The sequence below is a fragment of the Acinonyx jubatus genome, chromosome C1 (genome assembly GCF_027475565.1).
Source record: "Acinonyx jubatus isolate Ajub_Pintada_27869175 chromosome C1, VMU_Ajub_asm_v1.0, whole genome shotgun sequence".
Classification (NCBI taxonomy): Eukaryota; Metazoa; Chordata; class Mammalia; order Carnivora; family Felidae; genus Acinonyx; species Acinonyx jubatus.
Genome location: NC_069381.1, coordinates 209,772,576 through 209,789,351, shown reverse-complemented (window position 1 = coordinate 209,789,351; position 16,776 = coordinate 209,772,576). Strand labels below are relative to the sequence as shown.

At 39.1% G+C, this 16,776-nt stretch overlaps 1 protein-coding gene across 1 annotated transcript in view; it reads right to left on the bottom strand.

Moving 5' to 3' along the window:
• PSMD1 (proteasome 26S subunit, non-ATPase 1) overlaps positions 1-16,776 on the bottom strand; it is a 94,610-nt gene continuing 77,834 nt past the window's right edge. The window contains exons 20-25 of the mRNA XM_027048041.2: positions 13,529-13,698; positions 11,452-11,544; positions 9,804-9,890; positions 8,886-9,032; positions 2,300-2,456; positions 1-217 (exon numbers count right to left, since the gene is read on the bottom strand). Coding sequence (XP_026903842.1) covers positions 2,310-2,456; positions 8,886-9,032; positions 9,804-9,890; positions 11,452-11,544; positions 13,529-13,698 — 644 coding nt within the window. The 3' untranslated portion in view covers positions 1-217; positions 2,300-2,309. The remainder of the gene's footprint in view (positions 218-2,299; positions 2,457-8,885; positions 9,033-9,803; positions 9,891-11,451; positions 11,545-13,528; positions 13,699-16,776) is intronic.

Here is a 16,776-nt window from a genome sequence, read left to right as displayed (position 1 = left end):
TTTTGAGATTTTAATATATTTATTTGAAAACCAAGTTCTGTAAAGAGCACACTAAATAGTCCTATATCTTCTCTTCACCAAAGACTTGGAGACAAGGTTCTTCAGGTCAACGCAGAGGCAATGATACATGCAGTGAATAGCGGGTCTCGGCATGAACGTCCTCACAGGCATTTCCCATACGAGCCTGGACAGTCTTCTTCAGAAGAGCAATGAGATCCTAGGGAAGGGGTGAGGGGGAAAGCTAGGGTCATTCTTTTTTTTTTTTTTTTAATTGTATTTGAGAGAGAGAGAGAGAGAGAGAGAGAGAGAGAGAGAGTGCATATGTGAGCAGGGGAGAAGATCAGAGGGAGGGAGAATCGTGAGCGGGGTCCACACTAGGCATGGAGCCCAACAAGCGGCTCAATATCACAACCATGAGATCATGACCTGAGCCAAAATCAAGAGTCAGATGCTCAACGAGCAGAGCCACCCAGGAGCCCGTAGGGTCATTCTTCAAACATTTTTTTATTTTTTATTTTTATTACTAGCTGTTGAAGTCTAAAACTAGCCCCTAACCCTGCCTGTGTCATCCTAAAAGCTACTTTTTGCTAAGACAGACTACAGTTTTTACACTCCTACTAGACTATTTTATCCTTTTGAAAAGAATAAGAATCTAACTTCTGTGGTGCCTGGCCTGGCTCAGTTGGTGGAGCGTACGACATTCGAACTCTGGGCTGTGAGTGGGCGCAGAGTTCACTTAAAAAAAAAAAAAGGAAGAAAGAAAAAAAGTCCAATTTCTAACTAAAACTTTTATAAGTCATCTTGTAATTAACTGCCTTGAAAGATTTAATCAGGGGGTTTTCAGTAAGGTGTGAAGGTGTTATAAAGGCTTAATTAAGGGGGCTAATGTGAGTCCGTTCAGTTCCACATAGACACCGAGTGCTCATTGTATCAACAGTGCCTTGTGCTGCTTGGGTAAAGCTTAGGAAACCAAAGGCTGAAAAATAATTTTCAAAAGTAAGTTTACATAACCAGGAAGTTAGTGTAAATCTCCCTCTCTCAAAGGTCCAAACACTCTCAGAGGCTTGAATATAGTTTCCTACTAATGGCAGGGTTTCTGACTTAATATTTATCTGAGACTTCTGTAAAAAGCCTTCATTAAATGCTGGTCAGTGGGTAACACTCATGGTGCTAGACTTACCACCTGATGTTTAAATGTATTTCTTTTGTCATAATGTAATAAATGATACAGTTTTTATTATTTTTATTTCCATTTTATTTTAAGTGTATTTATTTATTTGAGAGAGACAGAGACAGTGTGAGTGGGGGAAGGGCACAGAGAGAATCCCAAGCAGGTTCCACACTGTCAGCACAGAGCCTGATACGGGGCTCGAACTCAAGAAACCGTGAGATCATGACCTGAGCTGAAAGCAAGTTGGACACTTAACTGACTTGAGCCACCCAGGTGCCCCTGTTCTTCTTATCTTCGAAGAGTAGAAGAGTAAATTCTTATTTGTCTGACAATGTACGTGTACTAGGGTGGACTTAGTAAACCTTGATTATATAGTTCATAGGTTATCTTCAAATATGTGATGACTACTAACAAGATGGGGGAAAAAAGGACAATTTCATGACTTCAGATAGATTATTCCAATCTTCTGCACCTAAAGACCTACTCCAACACTGTTAGAATACTGGAATAATAATCTTTTTCAACTGGACAAAGCTTTGTGTTATAGTCTAATGGACTCCAAAGTACCTTTAAGCACCGTGTCTTATCACATTAGATGTTCAACAGCTTCAGTGAATAAATAAATTATTAAGGCTTTCAGTGCCAAAGAACTGCCAAAGGAAAGGGAGAGAGAGATCAATCAGTGAGAAGCCTAGACCTGTGTGATCCATGAACCAGGCCGGCCCATGAACTGTAACTGATCTCTAATAAGGGGCTTACATCAAAATGTAAATCAACTCTACCGTGAGCAACTTGTTAGTTCAGCAGACTTTTTTCTAGGGGGAGCAGGTAAGTAAGCAAGGTTTTTTTGATGAAAGAAGCATTGAGTAGATTTACATTCTGGAGCAAGCTCCTTACCTCCTCATGGTCAAACACTACAGGGCAGAGAGAGTGGAGGGAAAAAGAAAAAGGAACGGGTGGTTATGTGCACAGGAAGAAATCAAAAAGAGGGGAAATTTTAATACCATTTAAGTAAATAGGGATTAAGCATAAAAGGAATGGAAGAAGTGAGACAATGTCTCTGCCTAAAACATTTATGACGTACTGACAATAGATTTCCCTTGATACACAATTTTATTCTACACATACCTCTGGGTCCTTAATCATCGATATACTCAAATGGCTCTGGGGGTTCTGGCTCTTGTTCTTCTTCCTCAATTTTTGGGCCATGGGCTGCCACAGGTTCTACCAGCTCTTCAGTGTCTTCACTGGTATCCTTCAGGATTATGATGCCTCCAATGGAGAGCTGGAAACACAGAGCAAGGAATGAAGAAGCACAAATTCCACTCATATTTTCAGACTGCTTCCGAGTCTAGGGCGCATATTTGTGAAATGGTACCTTTAAGACTACTCAAATGATTTGGAAGTAAAGGACTGGAATAGAACTACACTTATACTAGACAAAAGTCAGAAAACCTGGGCATCTGTGCCTGTGTGATGCTACAGTGGTGACACACTGTTCAACAGGGAGAAGGGGCTAATAAGATCTTCCACATCTATTCCTTCAGGAATAGTCTGAAGACTAAACAAGGAAAGCAACGTCAGTGTACATTACAAAGGATAAAGAAAATTGTAATCCATAAGGAATATTTACAAACTTAGCCCAGTGGCTCTGGATGGTAGGAGGTTTAGATGATGCATCCCAAGCGAAGAACAGTAAGCACTTCCAGTATTGCCTCAGTCTGAATGTAGGGAGAACGTCTACTGTCTAAGTATAGATATGAATTCTAATGCCCTGCTACTCAACACATGGTCCTGGACCAGCAGCATCATTACTACCTGGGGCTTTGTTAGAAATGCAGAAAACATAGCCCTACCTAGATCTACAGAACCTGCGTTTTAACGAGATCCATAGGTGATATGTGTGCACATTCAAGTTTAAGAAGCACGCTAGTCTACTAGATACTTTATTATTTGTGAGAAAACTATCATTTTGGACACAAAAGACAATCTACGAATGAAAAGCCAATTTTTCTCCGGCAATTTCAGAATGACAGAGAGAACGACATAAATATCACAGATTTACCGATTGTTTTTCACTTTAATTTATAAATCCTTGTGATACAAGACGACAAAGTAGTAGATAGGCAACAAAGAAGAACTATAGTGTAAAAGCAATTGCATTAGCCCTCTCCCAAACATATTACAAGTAAATTCAAATACCAAACTCTTCACCCATCTCTGGTGTGCTAATCTTATCTTATTTTCTTGCCTGTGTCAAAGGAAATGGAAAGCTGCTCTCTGTAATTAAATCAGTCGACAGTGGCAGGGCACATCTGGAAAAACATTATTTCTACCAAAGCACATTAATGGGAAGGAAAAGAAGCACAAGCACATTAGTCAAATGATTCATGTATGTACAAGTATCTCTGCAGTTCAACCTAATCTGATTTTTACTTGTCGGAACTCTGCCCTGCCATGCTATAAAACTGGTGTGCCTTCATGAATTTCTATCTATATTCTACTTCTCTTCTCTCAACACCCACATATCCATACACATTAATTTCTGACTCTTTCCCTTAAAAAGTATGCTTTCCTTGCAGAGGAGCCATTTTATGAATGGACCCTGCCTGTGCTATCCATATTCACCCAAGAACAATCACAGTACAAGGCCACTTAATCCTCCACGGCCTGCAAGTTTACCTGAACCATTTAAAGGACCAAATGGAGATGAACTGTCTACCAAACAGAAGAAAATATCTACGTTCAACAAATAGGACTTCCAATATTTTGGAAACAGATGGCTCCAGGTTATAACTGTACTATTTTACGCTTAATTGGAATGAAATAATCCAACTCAAATCCTGCAATTATAAACAACGTAAGGAAGAGCCTTTTATAGCTATGTGGTTTAGGTTTATTTTATTCTTTTTTAAGTAATCTTCTATATCCAACATGGTGCTCGAACTTACAACCCTGAGATCAAGAGTCACATACTCTGGGGCGCCTGACTGGCTCAGTCGGAAGAGCACGTGACTTGATCTTGGGATCATGAGTTCGAGCCCGTCAGGTGCAGAGATTACTTTAAAAAAAAAAAAAAAAAAAGAGTTGCATGCTCTATTGACTGAGCCAGTCAGTCCCTAACCTTTTTATAAAATTTTATAAAATGTTCTTTGTCTCTAGCAACAATTTTTGTCTTAAAATATATTTTTTTGATTTAGTACAGCTGCTTCAGCTCTTTTTTAGTTACTTGTTTGCATGGGATATCTTTCCCCATCCTTTTGCTTTTAATTTTTGAATCTCTGAATCTAAAGTGTGTGTGTGTAAGATTTTATTTTATTTTTTTGTTTTACTATCATTTTTAAATTTTAATAGTTCATTGTCAAGTTAGCTAACATATAGTGAGTATATATAGTGTAGTCTTAGCTTCGGGAGTAGATTCCTATGATTCATCCCTTACATACAACATCCAGTGCTTATCCCAACAAGTGCCCTCCTCAATGCCCAGCTCCCATTTTCCCCACCCATCTCCCCATCAACCCTCAGTTTGTTCTCTGTATTTAAGAGTCTCTTACGGTTTACCTCCCTCTGTTTTATTTTTTAAGTAATCTCTACACCAAACATGGGGCTTGAACTCTGAGATCAAGAGTTGCATGCTCTACTGACTGAGGCAGCCAGGCACCTCATAAAGTGTGTCTCTTAATAAGAGAGCATGTAGTTGGGTCCTCTTCTTTTTTATCCATTTGGCTGATCTTTGCCTTTTAACTGGAGTGGTTAGTCCATTTACATCTCATGAGGGTGCCTGGTTGGCTCAGCTGGTAGAGCATAAGACTCTATGTTAGAGCTGTGAGTTCTAGGCCCATGATGGGCCTAGAACTTACTTTAAAAAAAAAAAAAGATTTTTCATCTGATTACTAAGGTAAGACTTACTTGTACCATTTTTGCAATTTGTTTTTTGTATGTCTTCTATATTTTTGTTTCTCAATTCTTCCACTACTGGCTTCCTTTGGCATTATGTAGGTACTTTCTAGTGTACTAGTTTAATTACCTTGTTTCTTTCAGTCTACTTTTGAGTTGTTTGTCTGGTGGTTATCTTTGGGGTTACAATTAACATCTTAATCTCACTGAAAAATAGCAACTTAACTTCAAAGTATACAAAAACTACACTTCAATATAGCTGTTTCCCCACTCCTTTGTTGTTACTGTGTTATGAACTGAATGTCTGTGTCTTCTCATCCTGCCAATCACATGCTGAAATTCTATCCCCCAAAGGGATAGTATTAGCAGGTGGGCCATTAGCAAGCAATTAGCCCTCATTAATAATGAAATCGGTGCCCTTATAAGGAGAGCCATGAAGAGAGCTTCTTTCCTCTCTGCTCTCTGCCTTGTGAAGACACAATGAGAAGAAGGCCATGTGTAAAGTAAGATGAGGGCCTTTACTAAGACCCCAATCATGCTGGCGTCCTAATCTTGGACTTTTAGCCTCCATAACTGTGAGAAATGTTTGTGGTTTAAGCCATTTAGTTTTAAACGATAGGTGGCAATCTGCTTTAGCAGACAGAACTATGACATAGTTTAATGCAAATTATGCTTTTGTGCATACCTCAATACCAATTTATGACTGCTTAATACAGTTGTCTTTTAAACCAGATAGGAGAAGAGTTACAAAAATACATTTATACTATCATTCGGATTTACCTATGTAGTTACATTTACCAGTGCTCTTTATTTTTTCATGTGGATTCAAATTACTGTCTAGTGTCCTTTCATTTCAGCCTGAAGCATTCATTTTAGTATTTCCTGTATGGCAAGTTGGCTAGCAACAGATTCTCTTCATTTTTATCTGGAAATGTCTTAATTTCACCTTCATTTTTGAAGGACCGTTTTGATGGATACAGAATTTTTGGTTGAGAGTCTTTTCTTTCAGCACTATGAATATATCATCCTACTGCCTCCTGGCCTCCATGGTTTCTGGTGGCAAACCAGCTGTTAATCTTATTTAGGGTTCCAGTATATGATGAGTTGCTTCTCTCAAGATTTTTCAACAATTTTATCACGATGGGGCTGGGTGTGGATCTCTTTGGGTTTATCACTCTTGGATTTACTGAACATCTGGGATATGTAGATGAGTAACATTTATAAAATCTGCCAAGTTTTCATCCATTATTTCTTTAAATATTCTATGCTTTTCTTTTTTGGGACTCCCATTATCCCATTTTATGTAGCTTGGTATGCCTGGTAGTGTTCCACAGATCTCTGAGGTTCATTTTTCTTCACCCTTTTTTGGAGAGTTGTTCTTCAACTGACCTATCTTCAAGTTTGCCCAAGCCTGCTTCAATCAGCTGTTGAGCTCCTTTAATAGTTTTCATTTTAGTTACTGTATTTTTTAATTCCATAATCTTTTATTTTTTATGATTTCTATCACTTTACTGATACTACTTGTTAAGACATTCTCATACTTTCCTTTAGTTCTTTAAACCTAGTTCCTTTAGGTCTTCAGACGTATTTTAAGTAGTTGATTCAGTCTGCCTAAGGCATCTAGGTTTTTATTTCTTTGTATGTATTGTAATTTTTTGTTGAAACTGGACATTAAAATAATATCATGCAGGCACTCTGGAAATCAGATTCTCTCCCTTCCCCAGGGTTTGCTGTTGTCTGTTTTGTGACTTTTCTGAACTTCTTCCATAAAGTCAGTATTTTTTGCTGTACGTGACCACGTAGTCTCTACTCAACTGAGTGGTCAGCTACGATTGGGCAGGGCTTTCCTTAAACACCTGGAACCAGTAAGTCTCCAGTCTTTGCCGAGGGGCTGTGTGTGCATTAGGGGAGCACACCACCAACAGTCAGCCAGGCAGCTGGCAACTCTTCCTTAGCTTTCACTGCTGGCTTGCTCTGACAAAGCCAGTCTTTTGACTCCTAGATGGACAACGGTTGCAGCTTCCTCTCATTCTGAGCAAATGCTAATAAACATTTAATTTCCAACAGAAACATATCAGTCTTCTCATATGGCCTCACAATATGGAGCGTATACTTTGCTGTCTTCGGTTCTTCGTAATTGTCAAGAACACTGGGTGTCTTGTGTGCTTTCTGTATTCACTAGTTATGCGCTAATAGATCTATTCTTGATATACCCCACTTAAACTGGCAACAGCAGTTTCTAGACACTGTTAGAATACACTCTCTGTAAACATGCCACTTAGATGAACTGGGTAGTCGAGTAGACAGTGACTGCATTTAAGGTGTGCATTGGTGGTTCTATGAATTCATTCATTGTACACTACAGACCAAGTAGTATTAGGTTCTAGTCATAATGAAGGACTAATAGAAGTAGGAAAAGATCTTCAAACACTTCCTGCCTTCCTGGCCTGACTGCCTTGCTAACTACAGCCATCTGGTGACTTGTTACCACCATCAACCAATACTCATTAATTTTCTTAAAAAAAAATTTTTTTTAACATTTATTCATTTTTGAGAGACTGTGAGTGGGGGAGGGGCAGAGACAGAGAGAGAGAGAGAGAGAGAGAAAGAGAGAGAGAGAGGGAGGGAGGGAGGGAGGGAGGGAGGGAGGGAGACACAGAATCCGAAGCAGGATCCAGGTTCCAAGCTGTCAGCACAGAGCCCAACACGGGGCTTGAACTCACGGACCGCGAGATCATGACCTGAGCTGAAGTCAGGTGCTTAACCAACTGAGCCACCCAGGTGCCCCATCAACTAATATTTATTAAGAATTTACCATGTGTCAGATATTGTTTTAGACATTTTACATATAATGATCTATTTAATCTTTACAACATTAACAGATGAGGAAATTGAAACATGAAAAGATCAAAAGACTTGTCTCAGTTATACAGCTAAGAAATGGCAGAGGTGGAGTATAAACTCAGTTCTACCCAATTCTAGCTCTTTACCACTAAATACAGCCATCTATCCCTGTCCTTCTCTCCTCTAGCTGATAATCTAGTTAGGTAAGACCTTGGCTCACAAGTGTAGGTAAGAGATGCTTTCCACTCACCACTATCAGGGACCACTTTCAAGTTGATGAGAATGGGTTTACTTTTTTTTTTAGAAATCTCATCTATGGCACTGTAGACAGGCCCAGGATCTGGATGTATTAAATGTGTCTACTAACAGCTTTGTTTTCCAGTTATAAGAATGTGGGGGAAAAAAAGACATTTTCATGCTCAAATTATTGTTCAGTGTTTCTAACCTGAAACATTCTTCCTTAGAATAAATTAAATGGCAGAAAGATCCTTTTCAAATTGTAAAATTCAATGCTCTAAGTGCTTGTGTATTAACTGTTATCACCTTATTCACTCTTTCATTCCTGAGTTAGGTATAATTCTTATTTTACAGGAGAGGAAACGGAGGCAGAGAGAGGTTTAGTATTAGACTTAAGGTTACACAGGCTGTAAATGGTAGAGTCAGCATTCAAACTCAGGATGTCTGGTCCTGGAGTCTATGCTGACCTCATAGCTATCACCATGCTGTATTAGGAACTTCTATTATGTAAGCCTCTGGTAGATGAAGGATGCTTGTAGGGTTACCCAAAGGGAAAAAAAGATCTCTCCCAAATCTATATGAAATGGAAGGGAATGTCCTCTCTTTTGCTAAGAGACTGATTTGTTCTAGAGAGCTTTCTCCAATGCTTTGGAGATTTATCCTCCTCTATCAATATGTCCTTGCTCTACGAATTAATATCCCACTGGCATATAGCTAAGGGCCATAGATAACTTACTGGTTTGAAAGGCTGGTATCTACAGGTCTCTGGCATGGTCAGGACCTTAAGCTGGGCAGGCATAACTCGGGCTGGGTTATCCAATAACTGGAAGTTTGGCTCAGGTTCTTTTTTCTTCTCTTTTTCTTCCTTTTTTTCTGCTTCGTCCTGGAAAATATGAGAAAATAACCCAACAAAGGTTTACTTCTCTTCCACATCACTGAATAACGTTTGATAAGTTTACTGAGCAACTCCTTTTTAAAAATTTTTTTTAAGTTTATTTATAGTGAGAGGGACAGAGACAGTGTGAGCAGGGGAGGGACAGAGAGAGAGGGAGAGAGAGAGAATCCCAAGCAGGCTCTGCACTGTTAGCACAGAGCCCGATGTGGGGCTCGAGCTCACAAAATTGTGAGATCATGACCTGAGCCGAAACTGAGAGTTGGATGCTTAACCAACTGGGCCACTCAGACATTCCTTTTACTGAGCAACTCTTAGGTACAAAAGGTAGCTAGGATTAGATGTAATGAAAATACAACTAAAGTCATACCAGACTCAGGATGGACAGGACAACTGTGCTTAGGGGTGAGAATGCTATGTAACTTGGTTTTAAAGGATAAGGAAGTTTTTCTACCAGGAGAGACCATAAAAAGAGGGTCTATTTAAACAAATGATATTCTCTTTGCTTGAAAGGGCCTTTTTTTCTCCCAACATCATCTCATTGTCTGAAAATTCTACTCTGTCCTTCAAAACCCACTTTAGTTGTCATTTCCTCCAAGAACTCAACTCTCTTCCAATTAAAACTTTAGGAGTCTCTATGCTTGGAACGGGATACTTACTTAAGGAAGCCAAGAGCAAGGTATGGAAATGTTCACTTACGAAGAACCTGGACCATGATAAAGATAGATATATCAACCCACATGATCACCAAATTATACTTACCACTTCCATTTTCTCCTCCTCTTTTTTTTCTTTTTCTTTTTCCTTTTTTTTAGCCTTGGCAGTAATAGATAACACAGCAGTGGAAACCTAGAGGAAGTGAACATGGTAAATCGTAGTCTCTTACCTACAAGGTACAAGCCCACAGAGAAATCAGTTCTATAATACTTTGTTTCCTGGAAGTAAGTATCATAAATAACAAAATAACCAGGGAATAAATGCGAAAAATAAGCAGGACATTTATTCATATAATTTTCTACTATAGTCCTCAGGTGATTCTTTAGTTCCTAGAGGCCTGCATCCAATATAACTCTTATTATTACTACTTTTTTAATCTGTAGTCTACCTTGGATGTGGATTTGCTATCATGAGATTCTGAGATATTTGGGTGCTGCATACATTTTTACCTTATAGGGAAAGCACTAGAAAACATAAAAATTTCCTCCAGACTTGGTCATAAAGATCCTCTTACTGAATTAGATGCTCTACAATTCTAATACACAGTGGGTGAATGGTTAGCCTAGAACTACCCTTCTTGATGGGTCTTGCTAAAATCGAAGGTAAAACAGGGACTTTGAAGGCTGGCAGTATTGGTATAAGCTGATTTTGTTTCAGACCTAAAAGCCGGGGGTCTGAAACATAGCTGATGGAACAGGATGTTGTCGTCAGAGATAGTCATCACCCACCACCCTCAAATTTGGTCAGTTGTATAATTATCCCCACTTACAAAGTTTACAGCAAATAATCAACTGGCTAATACAGAGCACTGTTGAGAGGAAGAAAAGTATTTTCCTTAGTATAAGGTTGATCAAAAAGGATAATTTTACTGAGAAAACTTCAGGGGCAAGTGCAGCTCTCTAATTCACGACAGTTTGATTTAACACACATCAGTGAGTATTCTCATACATTGCTGTTAGTACCGTAAGTTGGTTATATCCATTCTGAAAGGAAATTTAGTTAATATCTATGAAAATAAATAATGTACATTACTTCTAATCAGTCACATCTAAGATCCTAACCTATAGATATACTCGTACAAGTGCACAAACATACATGTATAAAGACTCTTATTCTAGTCTCATTTGAAACAGTGACAAATTAGAAACCACCTTAAAGTGTTCATCATGCGAGGAACTGAGAAGACAGATAATGGTATTGTACATAAAGGGAATGCTCTGCAGCAATAAATGAGATCCATATACACTGAAAAACTTAGATACTTTTAAAAATTTTAAGTAGGCTCTACACCCAAAGTGGGGCTTGAGCTCATGATCCTGAGATCAATCAAGGTGCATGCTCTCCCGACTGAGCCAGCCAGGCGTCCCCTAAAGATTAACTGTTAAAGTGAAAACAATAAGCTGCAGAACAGTGTGTCAACAATTATTTGTGGTATAAAAAGTACTGACATGTGCAGAGAAAACATTTGCAAGGATTCACAAATTATGATTCCTGTGACGTGGGACTTGGATGACCAGGAGAGAAAAAGGGCTTTTACTTTACATTCTTGTGTAATGTTGGATTTTACCATAAGAAGTATTACTTTGAAAATATCTAATTTAAAACATTAAAATATTTAAAACAAACCCAAGTAAAACACTAAGCAGCTTCTATATAGAAGTACAAATGCTGCTCAAGGGAACAAAGAACCTACCTTTTCCTTTTCTTTTTCTTTTGGTACTTCCAGAGGGGCAGGATATGCAAATGTGGATGGTTTACAGTTTGATTTATACTGAACTTTCGGCATCTGAAGAAATAAAAGAGTTTTCCTCCTTACATTAAAATAACCCAAATCAAGATTTAAGTATTTTATGCTCTTAACAAGCACACAATGCAAAGGAATGCCAGAAGTTTCAATCTAGGCTAAATGTTCTCTTACAAAACTCCCTTACAGGCATCTGTCTTCTTCACTGAATTTGTTTCTAGGTGCTTTACAGAACTACCTGCAGTTCCTTAGACTTTCCTGAGGCTCTGTGCCTGTTCATGGGCACCCGCTTGATCTCATCTCTACTGGCCACGCACCCTGCTTCATAAGTCTCACTCATGGTGTGAGCATCAGATCAATGGTTACCTCCTTTGTAAAGTGTTCTTTGATTAGTTAGCCTGCACACCTAACTTCCATGTACCTTCCTTATACCACTCTAACAATCTATACAAGTCTGAACACGGTTTCTATACCATGTAATCACTCCTTATAAGAGCCCAACATGAGCCTGATGAAAAAGTCAGCTTCACATTACTTAGTGATTAGGTTTTAAAGTTCTCTAGTCTGAATTTTTCTCTATTTACCCAATTTACACTGACAGAGAATGGTAACTGGCATCATATTTACAGGATAAGAAATCTTGTCTTTTTTTAAGTTTATTTATTTTGAGAGAGACAGAGAGTGTGAGCAGCGGAAGGGCAAGGAGAGAGAGGGAGAATCTCAAGCAGGTTCTGCGCTATTAGCACAGAGCCCAACACGGAGCTCAAACTCACGAAACTCTGAGATCATGACCTGAGCCGAAATCAAGAGTCAGACGCTCAAATGACTGAGCCACCCTAGCACCCTTGGAATCTTGTCTTTTTCATTCTACTTTCCTTGTAAAGAATGGAAAACAGAGATCAGAAGATTGTGTGCTAGAGGGAAAAGTCCCTACAGATTATACAGGATGCTTCACCACAGTGTTAAAGGTTAAAAGTTAGGGACTGGGGAACCTAAAGATTCTTGTTTGGAAAGAATATTTACAAATATTTGCTCAATATTTACAAATGTGAGTAGTTTTATATTGAAACACTTAAAGGATAAATGACTGTATAGCTATACCGGGGGGGGGGGGGGGGGGAGTCAATTGGATGAAATACTCAATCTTCATCAGCTATTTTCTGGTCCCAAATTTTTCCACTTTGAAAATTTAATAGAACATTTTAACAGAAGTGATGACCAGATTTAAGAGTTATTTGAAGGTCAAAAGGCTCTGAGAAGATGGAAGAACAAGAAGGTGAATCATCAGGCCACAGGATTAGGAAAGACCTAAGCACAAACCCCACTAAAAAAAACATGGACGGTGTGATGACAGGGGATGTATCACTTCCAGTCCTTGACTTATGTGACTAGTTTCTCTCTGTCAGATTCCTTGGCTTCTCATTGTTGGTCTTGTTTTCTGCCACTACCGAAGAGACATCCTCCTATTTTGCTTTTCCCTTTAGAAATAATCCTTTCTTCCATCAAATACTCCAGCATCATACAACTCTGAAACATGGCCCTGCCTCAAAGCCTCACTCCTTATTAAGATTTAGTTCAGGTCCTCTTTCTTCCTTGCCCAGATGATTGCAATAGCATTCACTGTAATGGATTTCCACAGATACCAGAATGAGGTTTCTAGAGTGCGAACCTCATCATGTCATTTATCTGCATGAAATCCTTCAATGGCTCTTACAGAACTTCAGTATTAAATAAAATTGGTAAGAGTGAGCTATAAAACCTTTTTGTATTTTTAAATTTGCCTCCTCTCTTACCATTCCCTCTCAACTGATTCATCCAAGGTTACACAGTTAGTAAGGAGACCTGATTTTCAAAACTTCCACTGACACACTCCACTCAACAAGGTGATGACTCAATTTGAAGGGGAAACAAATATTGGCGAGATGCCAATTCATCTTTAAAATTTCATGAAAATCCTTGTGAGTGGGTGATTAGGTAGGATACAGTGAAGAAGACACACTATAAACGTGAAGTCTTATAAACATACCTTTAGGTCCTTGTTAAGGCCAATGACACAGGTAGGGGTATAAGCCAATGACAGGAAGTGTGAAAGAGGAAACCAGAACCAGAACTGGGTAAAGACAAGGACGCCAACTACAGAAGGCATATGCGTGTGCCCAGTCCTGGACTGCAAGGAGATTGTGACATTATGACCACCTGTAGAAAAAGAGAGAAACCATGAACATGAAACCAGTAGGGCCATAATAAAGATTTCTAAGCACTGCACTACGGAAGCATTTGGTGATTATTTTAAGCATACAGTTCACAAAATATTATATGGAGTAGCTGGAGTTTGTTAGCCAGTGAATTATCTAGGGTCTCCAAAACTGAAGTGCTGTATTTTACAGCACTAGACCTTCATTCTGTATAAGTAGGCATTTTCCAAAAACGAAGCCTAAAGGATATAAAAACTGAATGCTAAATTAAATATTAAAAAAATTTTAATGTTTATTTATTTTTGAGAGACAGAGACAGACAGACAGAGCATAGAGTGGGGGAGGGGCAGACAGACGAAAACACAGAATCCAAAGCAGGCTCCAGGCTCTGGGCTGTCAGCACAGAGCCTGATGTGGGGCTCGACCCCACAAACCATGAGATCATGACCTGAGCTGAAGTTGGACACTTAACTGACTGAGCCACCCAGGTGTCCCACTAAATTAAATATTAATCTACATTCTACACTGGGGCTTTTAATGCTAACAAAAAGTAAAATTTCAGTACACATATTTGCAAGCAATAGCAAAGAGGCAAGAGGCAGATATTGTTTGCTTAGTTTTACTCTTTCTGCTTTAGTTATGTCTGATAGTAGATTGCTCCAACATTTTAACTAGCCTTATGACCTTGGACAAATGACTTTACCTCTTAAAGTCTCTTTTCCCATTGGCAATATGAAGGTTTGAACTTGAGCACTTGAACTAGAGTACTATCACTAACAAAAGAAAAATTTTAATCTCTAATCCTTGATTCAGATGAAATTTTTTGAGGACACACAATATGTGAAACAATGAAACCAGAGCTAATTCTATGTAATCAGAAGTTTGGGCTGTTGAGAGTATTATGGCTCAGAGCCTGTCCTGTTCGCCCATTCCTTGCCACATGCCCTAGACTATCCCTTGAAGGAGTGCAGAGAAACAGTTTGAAAACTAGTGAACAAGAGTGAAGATCCAACCATCAGTTAGACAGCTGGATCATTATTGGGCCCTTGAAAGACTAAGAATCTAAGGCTAATAGGGGTTGAAAAGTTGAATGCCTTTAGGAACCAGTCAGGCAAACAAATAAGAAAACTTGGATTGGAAGCAATGGGAAATTGAGGCAAATGGAAAGTTCATGTCATATTTAGAGAGGACATGTTACCAAGGGTGTAGGTCCAGGGTCACTAGGTAATTTTGTTTTTAAAAGCAGATTAGAATCTGGATTTTGTCCAATATTTTGCACATTTTGTTAGGCACACAAAACAAAACATGTTTAAGTCCGATGTGGCCCACAGGCTGCTGTGTTGAAGACTCTATATAAAGTATTAGTGCTGGACCCCAGAACTTTGAGACCCCAATCTTTTAGTTTATATAACATAGCCTATAAATGGCGCTTGTCTGTGCCTAGTCACCATCCTAATTGAATTCCAATTCTGGATCCCTACTGCTCACATTTCACTTTTTTTTTTTGGAGATTTTATTTTTTAAAAAAAAATTTTTTTTTTCAACGTTTATTTATTTTTGGGACAGAGAGAGACAGAGCATGAACGGGGGAGGGGCAGAGAGAGAGGGAGACACAGAATCGGAAACGGGCTCCAGGCTCTGAGCCATCAGCCCAGAGCCTGACGCGGGGCTTGAACTCCCGGACCGCAAGATCGTGGCCTGGCTGAAGTCGGACACTTAACCGACTGCGCCATCCAGGCGCCCCTGGAGATTTTATTTTTAAGTAATCTCTATACCCAACACGGGTTCAAACTTACTACCCAAGATCAAGAGTCACATGCTCCTCCAAGTGAGCCAGCCAGGCGCCCCATACATTTCACTTCTTTAAACCTCAGTCTCTCCCAGATGCCTCCATATTAGAGTCAGGAAGTACTAATTCTACTACACTAAAAAGCACTTTAATTTTTTATAAGAATCGGGGTTCAACTGTTCAACCAAATAACCTAGATTTTATCTGGAAAAAAAATCAGGTATACTTTGTTTTTCCAACAGGAATGAGTTACACACATTTATTGTCTGCTTGTACTTTTCTCTACTCAACCTCCCCCATTCACTGAATGCTTACAATATATATTGAGAATCTTGAACAAAATGCTGAAAGCGATCCTGAGGAGTCTCTAGTCTAGTGGGGAAGACAGATAACTAGATAATTAGACCAGAGCAGGCAAGCATTAGGATAGAAACCTATGCACTAGTGAGAACATAGAGCTAAGCATGCCTTGGCACCTACCCCAACATGAGGCTGGGCAGGGTAGAGCAGAGGGGAAGGCTTCCTAAAGAATGTGATCTTTGATTTAAGTTTTGAAGCTGAATTCCCTTTTATTTCAATGAAACCCATTTTCTTCAGACTTAGAAACTAAACTAGCTTTCTGTTCTAACAGTCGGGAGATTTACTACAAAACAAGAAAGAGTTTGTCCTATTGATAGTGTTTACACAGTTTTGCAAACTTCAACCATAAACCTTAATTTTTGGCTTTTCCCCCCGAAGAGACCATATCATTGAGTGAATTCTCAAATTTCAGTCATTCCTTTGAAGTTGCCCTCCAGATTTTCTCCATTACCACTAACTTCTGAGAGCCAGAATACATGACTACACATTTTTTCTAATGCAGTTGCAGCCTAGTTTGTAGGGGGACAGGACACTGACAAAGTAGAAAGGGGTGACAGAATAATTATGCTTGTAATAGTGAACACGACACTACAGAACCTTTATATACTAACTGACACTAAAATAAGTAAGGCAAAAAACATAAATAAAAAGAGAAATGCAAAAAAAGCATCAAAACTTGACTGGTCCATAACAATTCAAAGAGATATTCACAAAAGGAAGTGAAGGGAGAAAGGCCTGAAAGAGTAAGAAGAGGGGAGAGAAAGGACTTCCAGTAAAGACAGCGAAATGAAGCCGAAACAAGAGAATTATCCTCCCCCAGTTTTTTTTTTTTTTTTTTTTTAATTTTAGAGAGAGGGCAGAGTGGGGGAAAGGGGCAGAGGGAGGGGAGGAGGAGTGGGGGAGAGAAAGAGCAAGAGAGGGAGAGCCAGA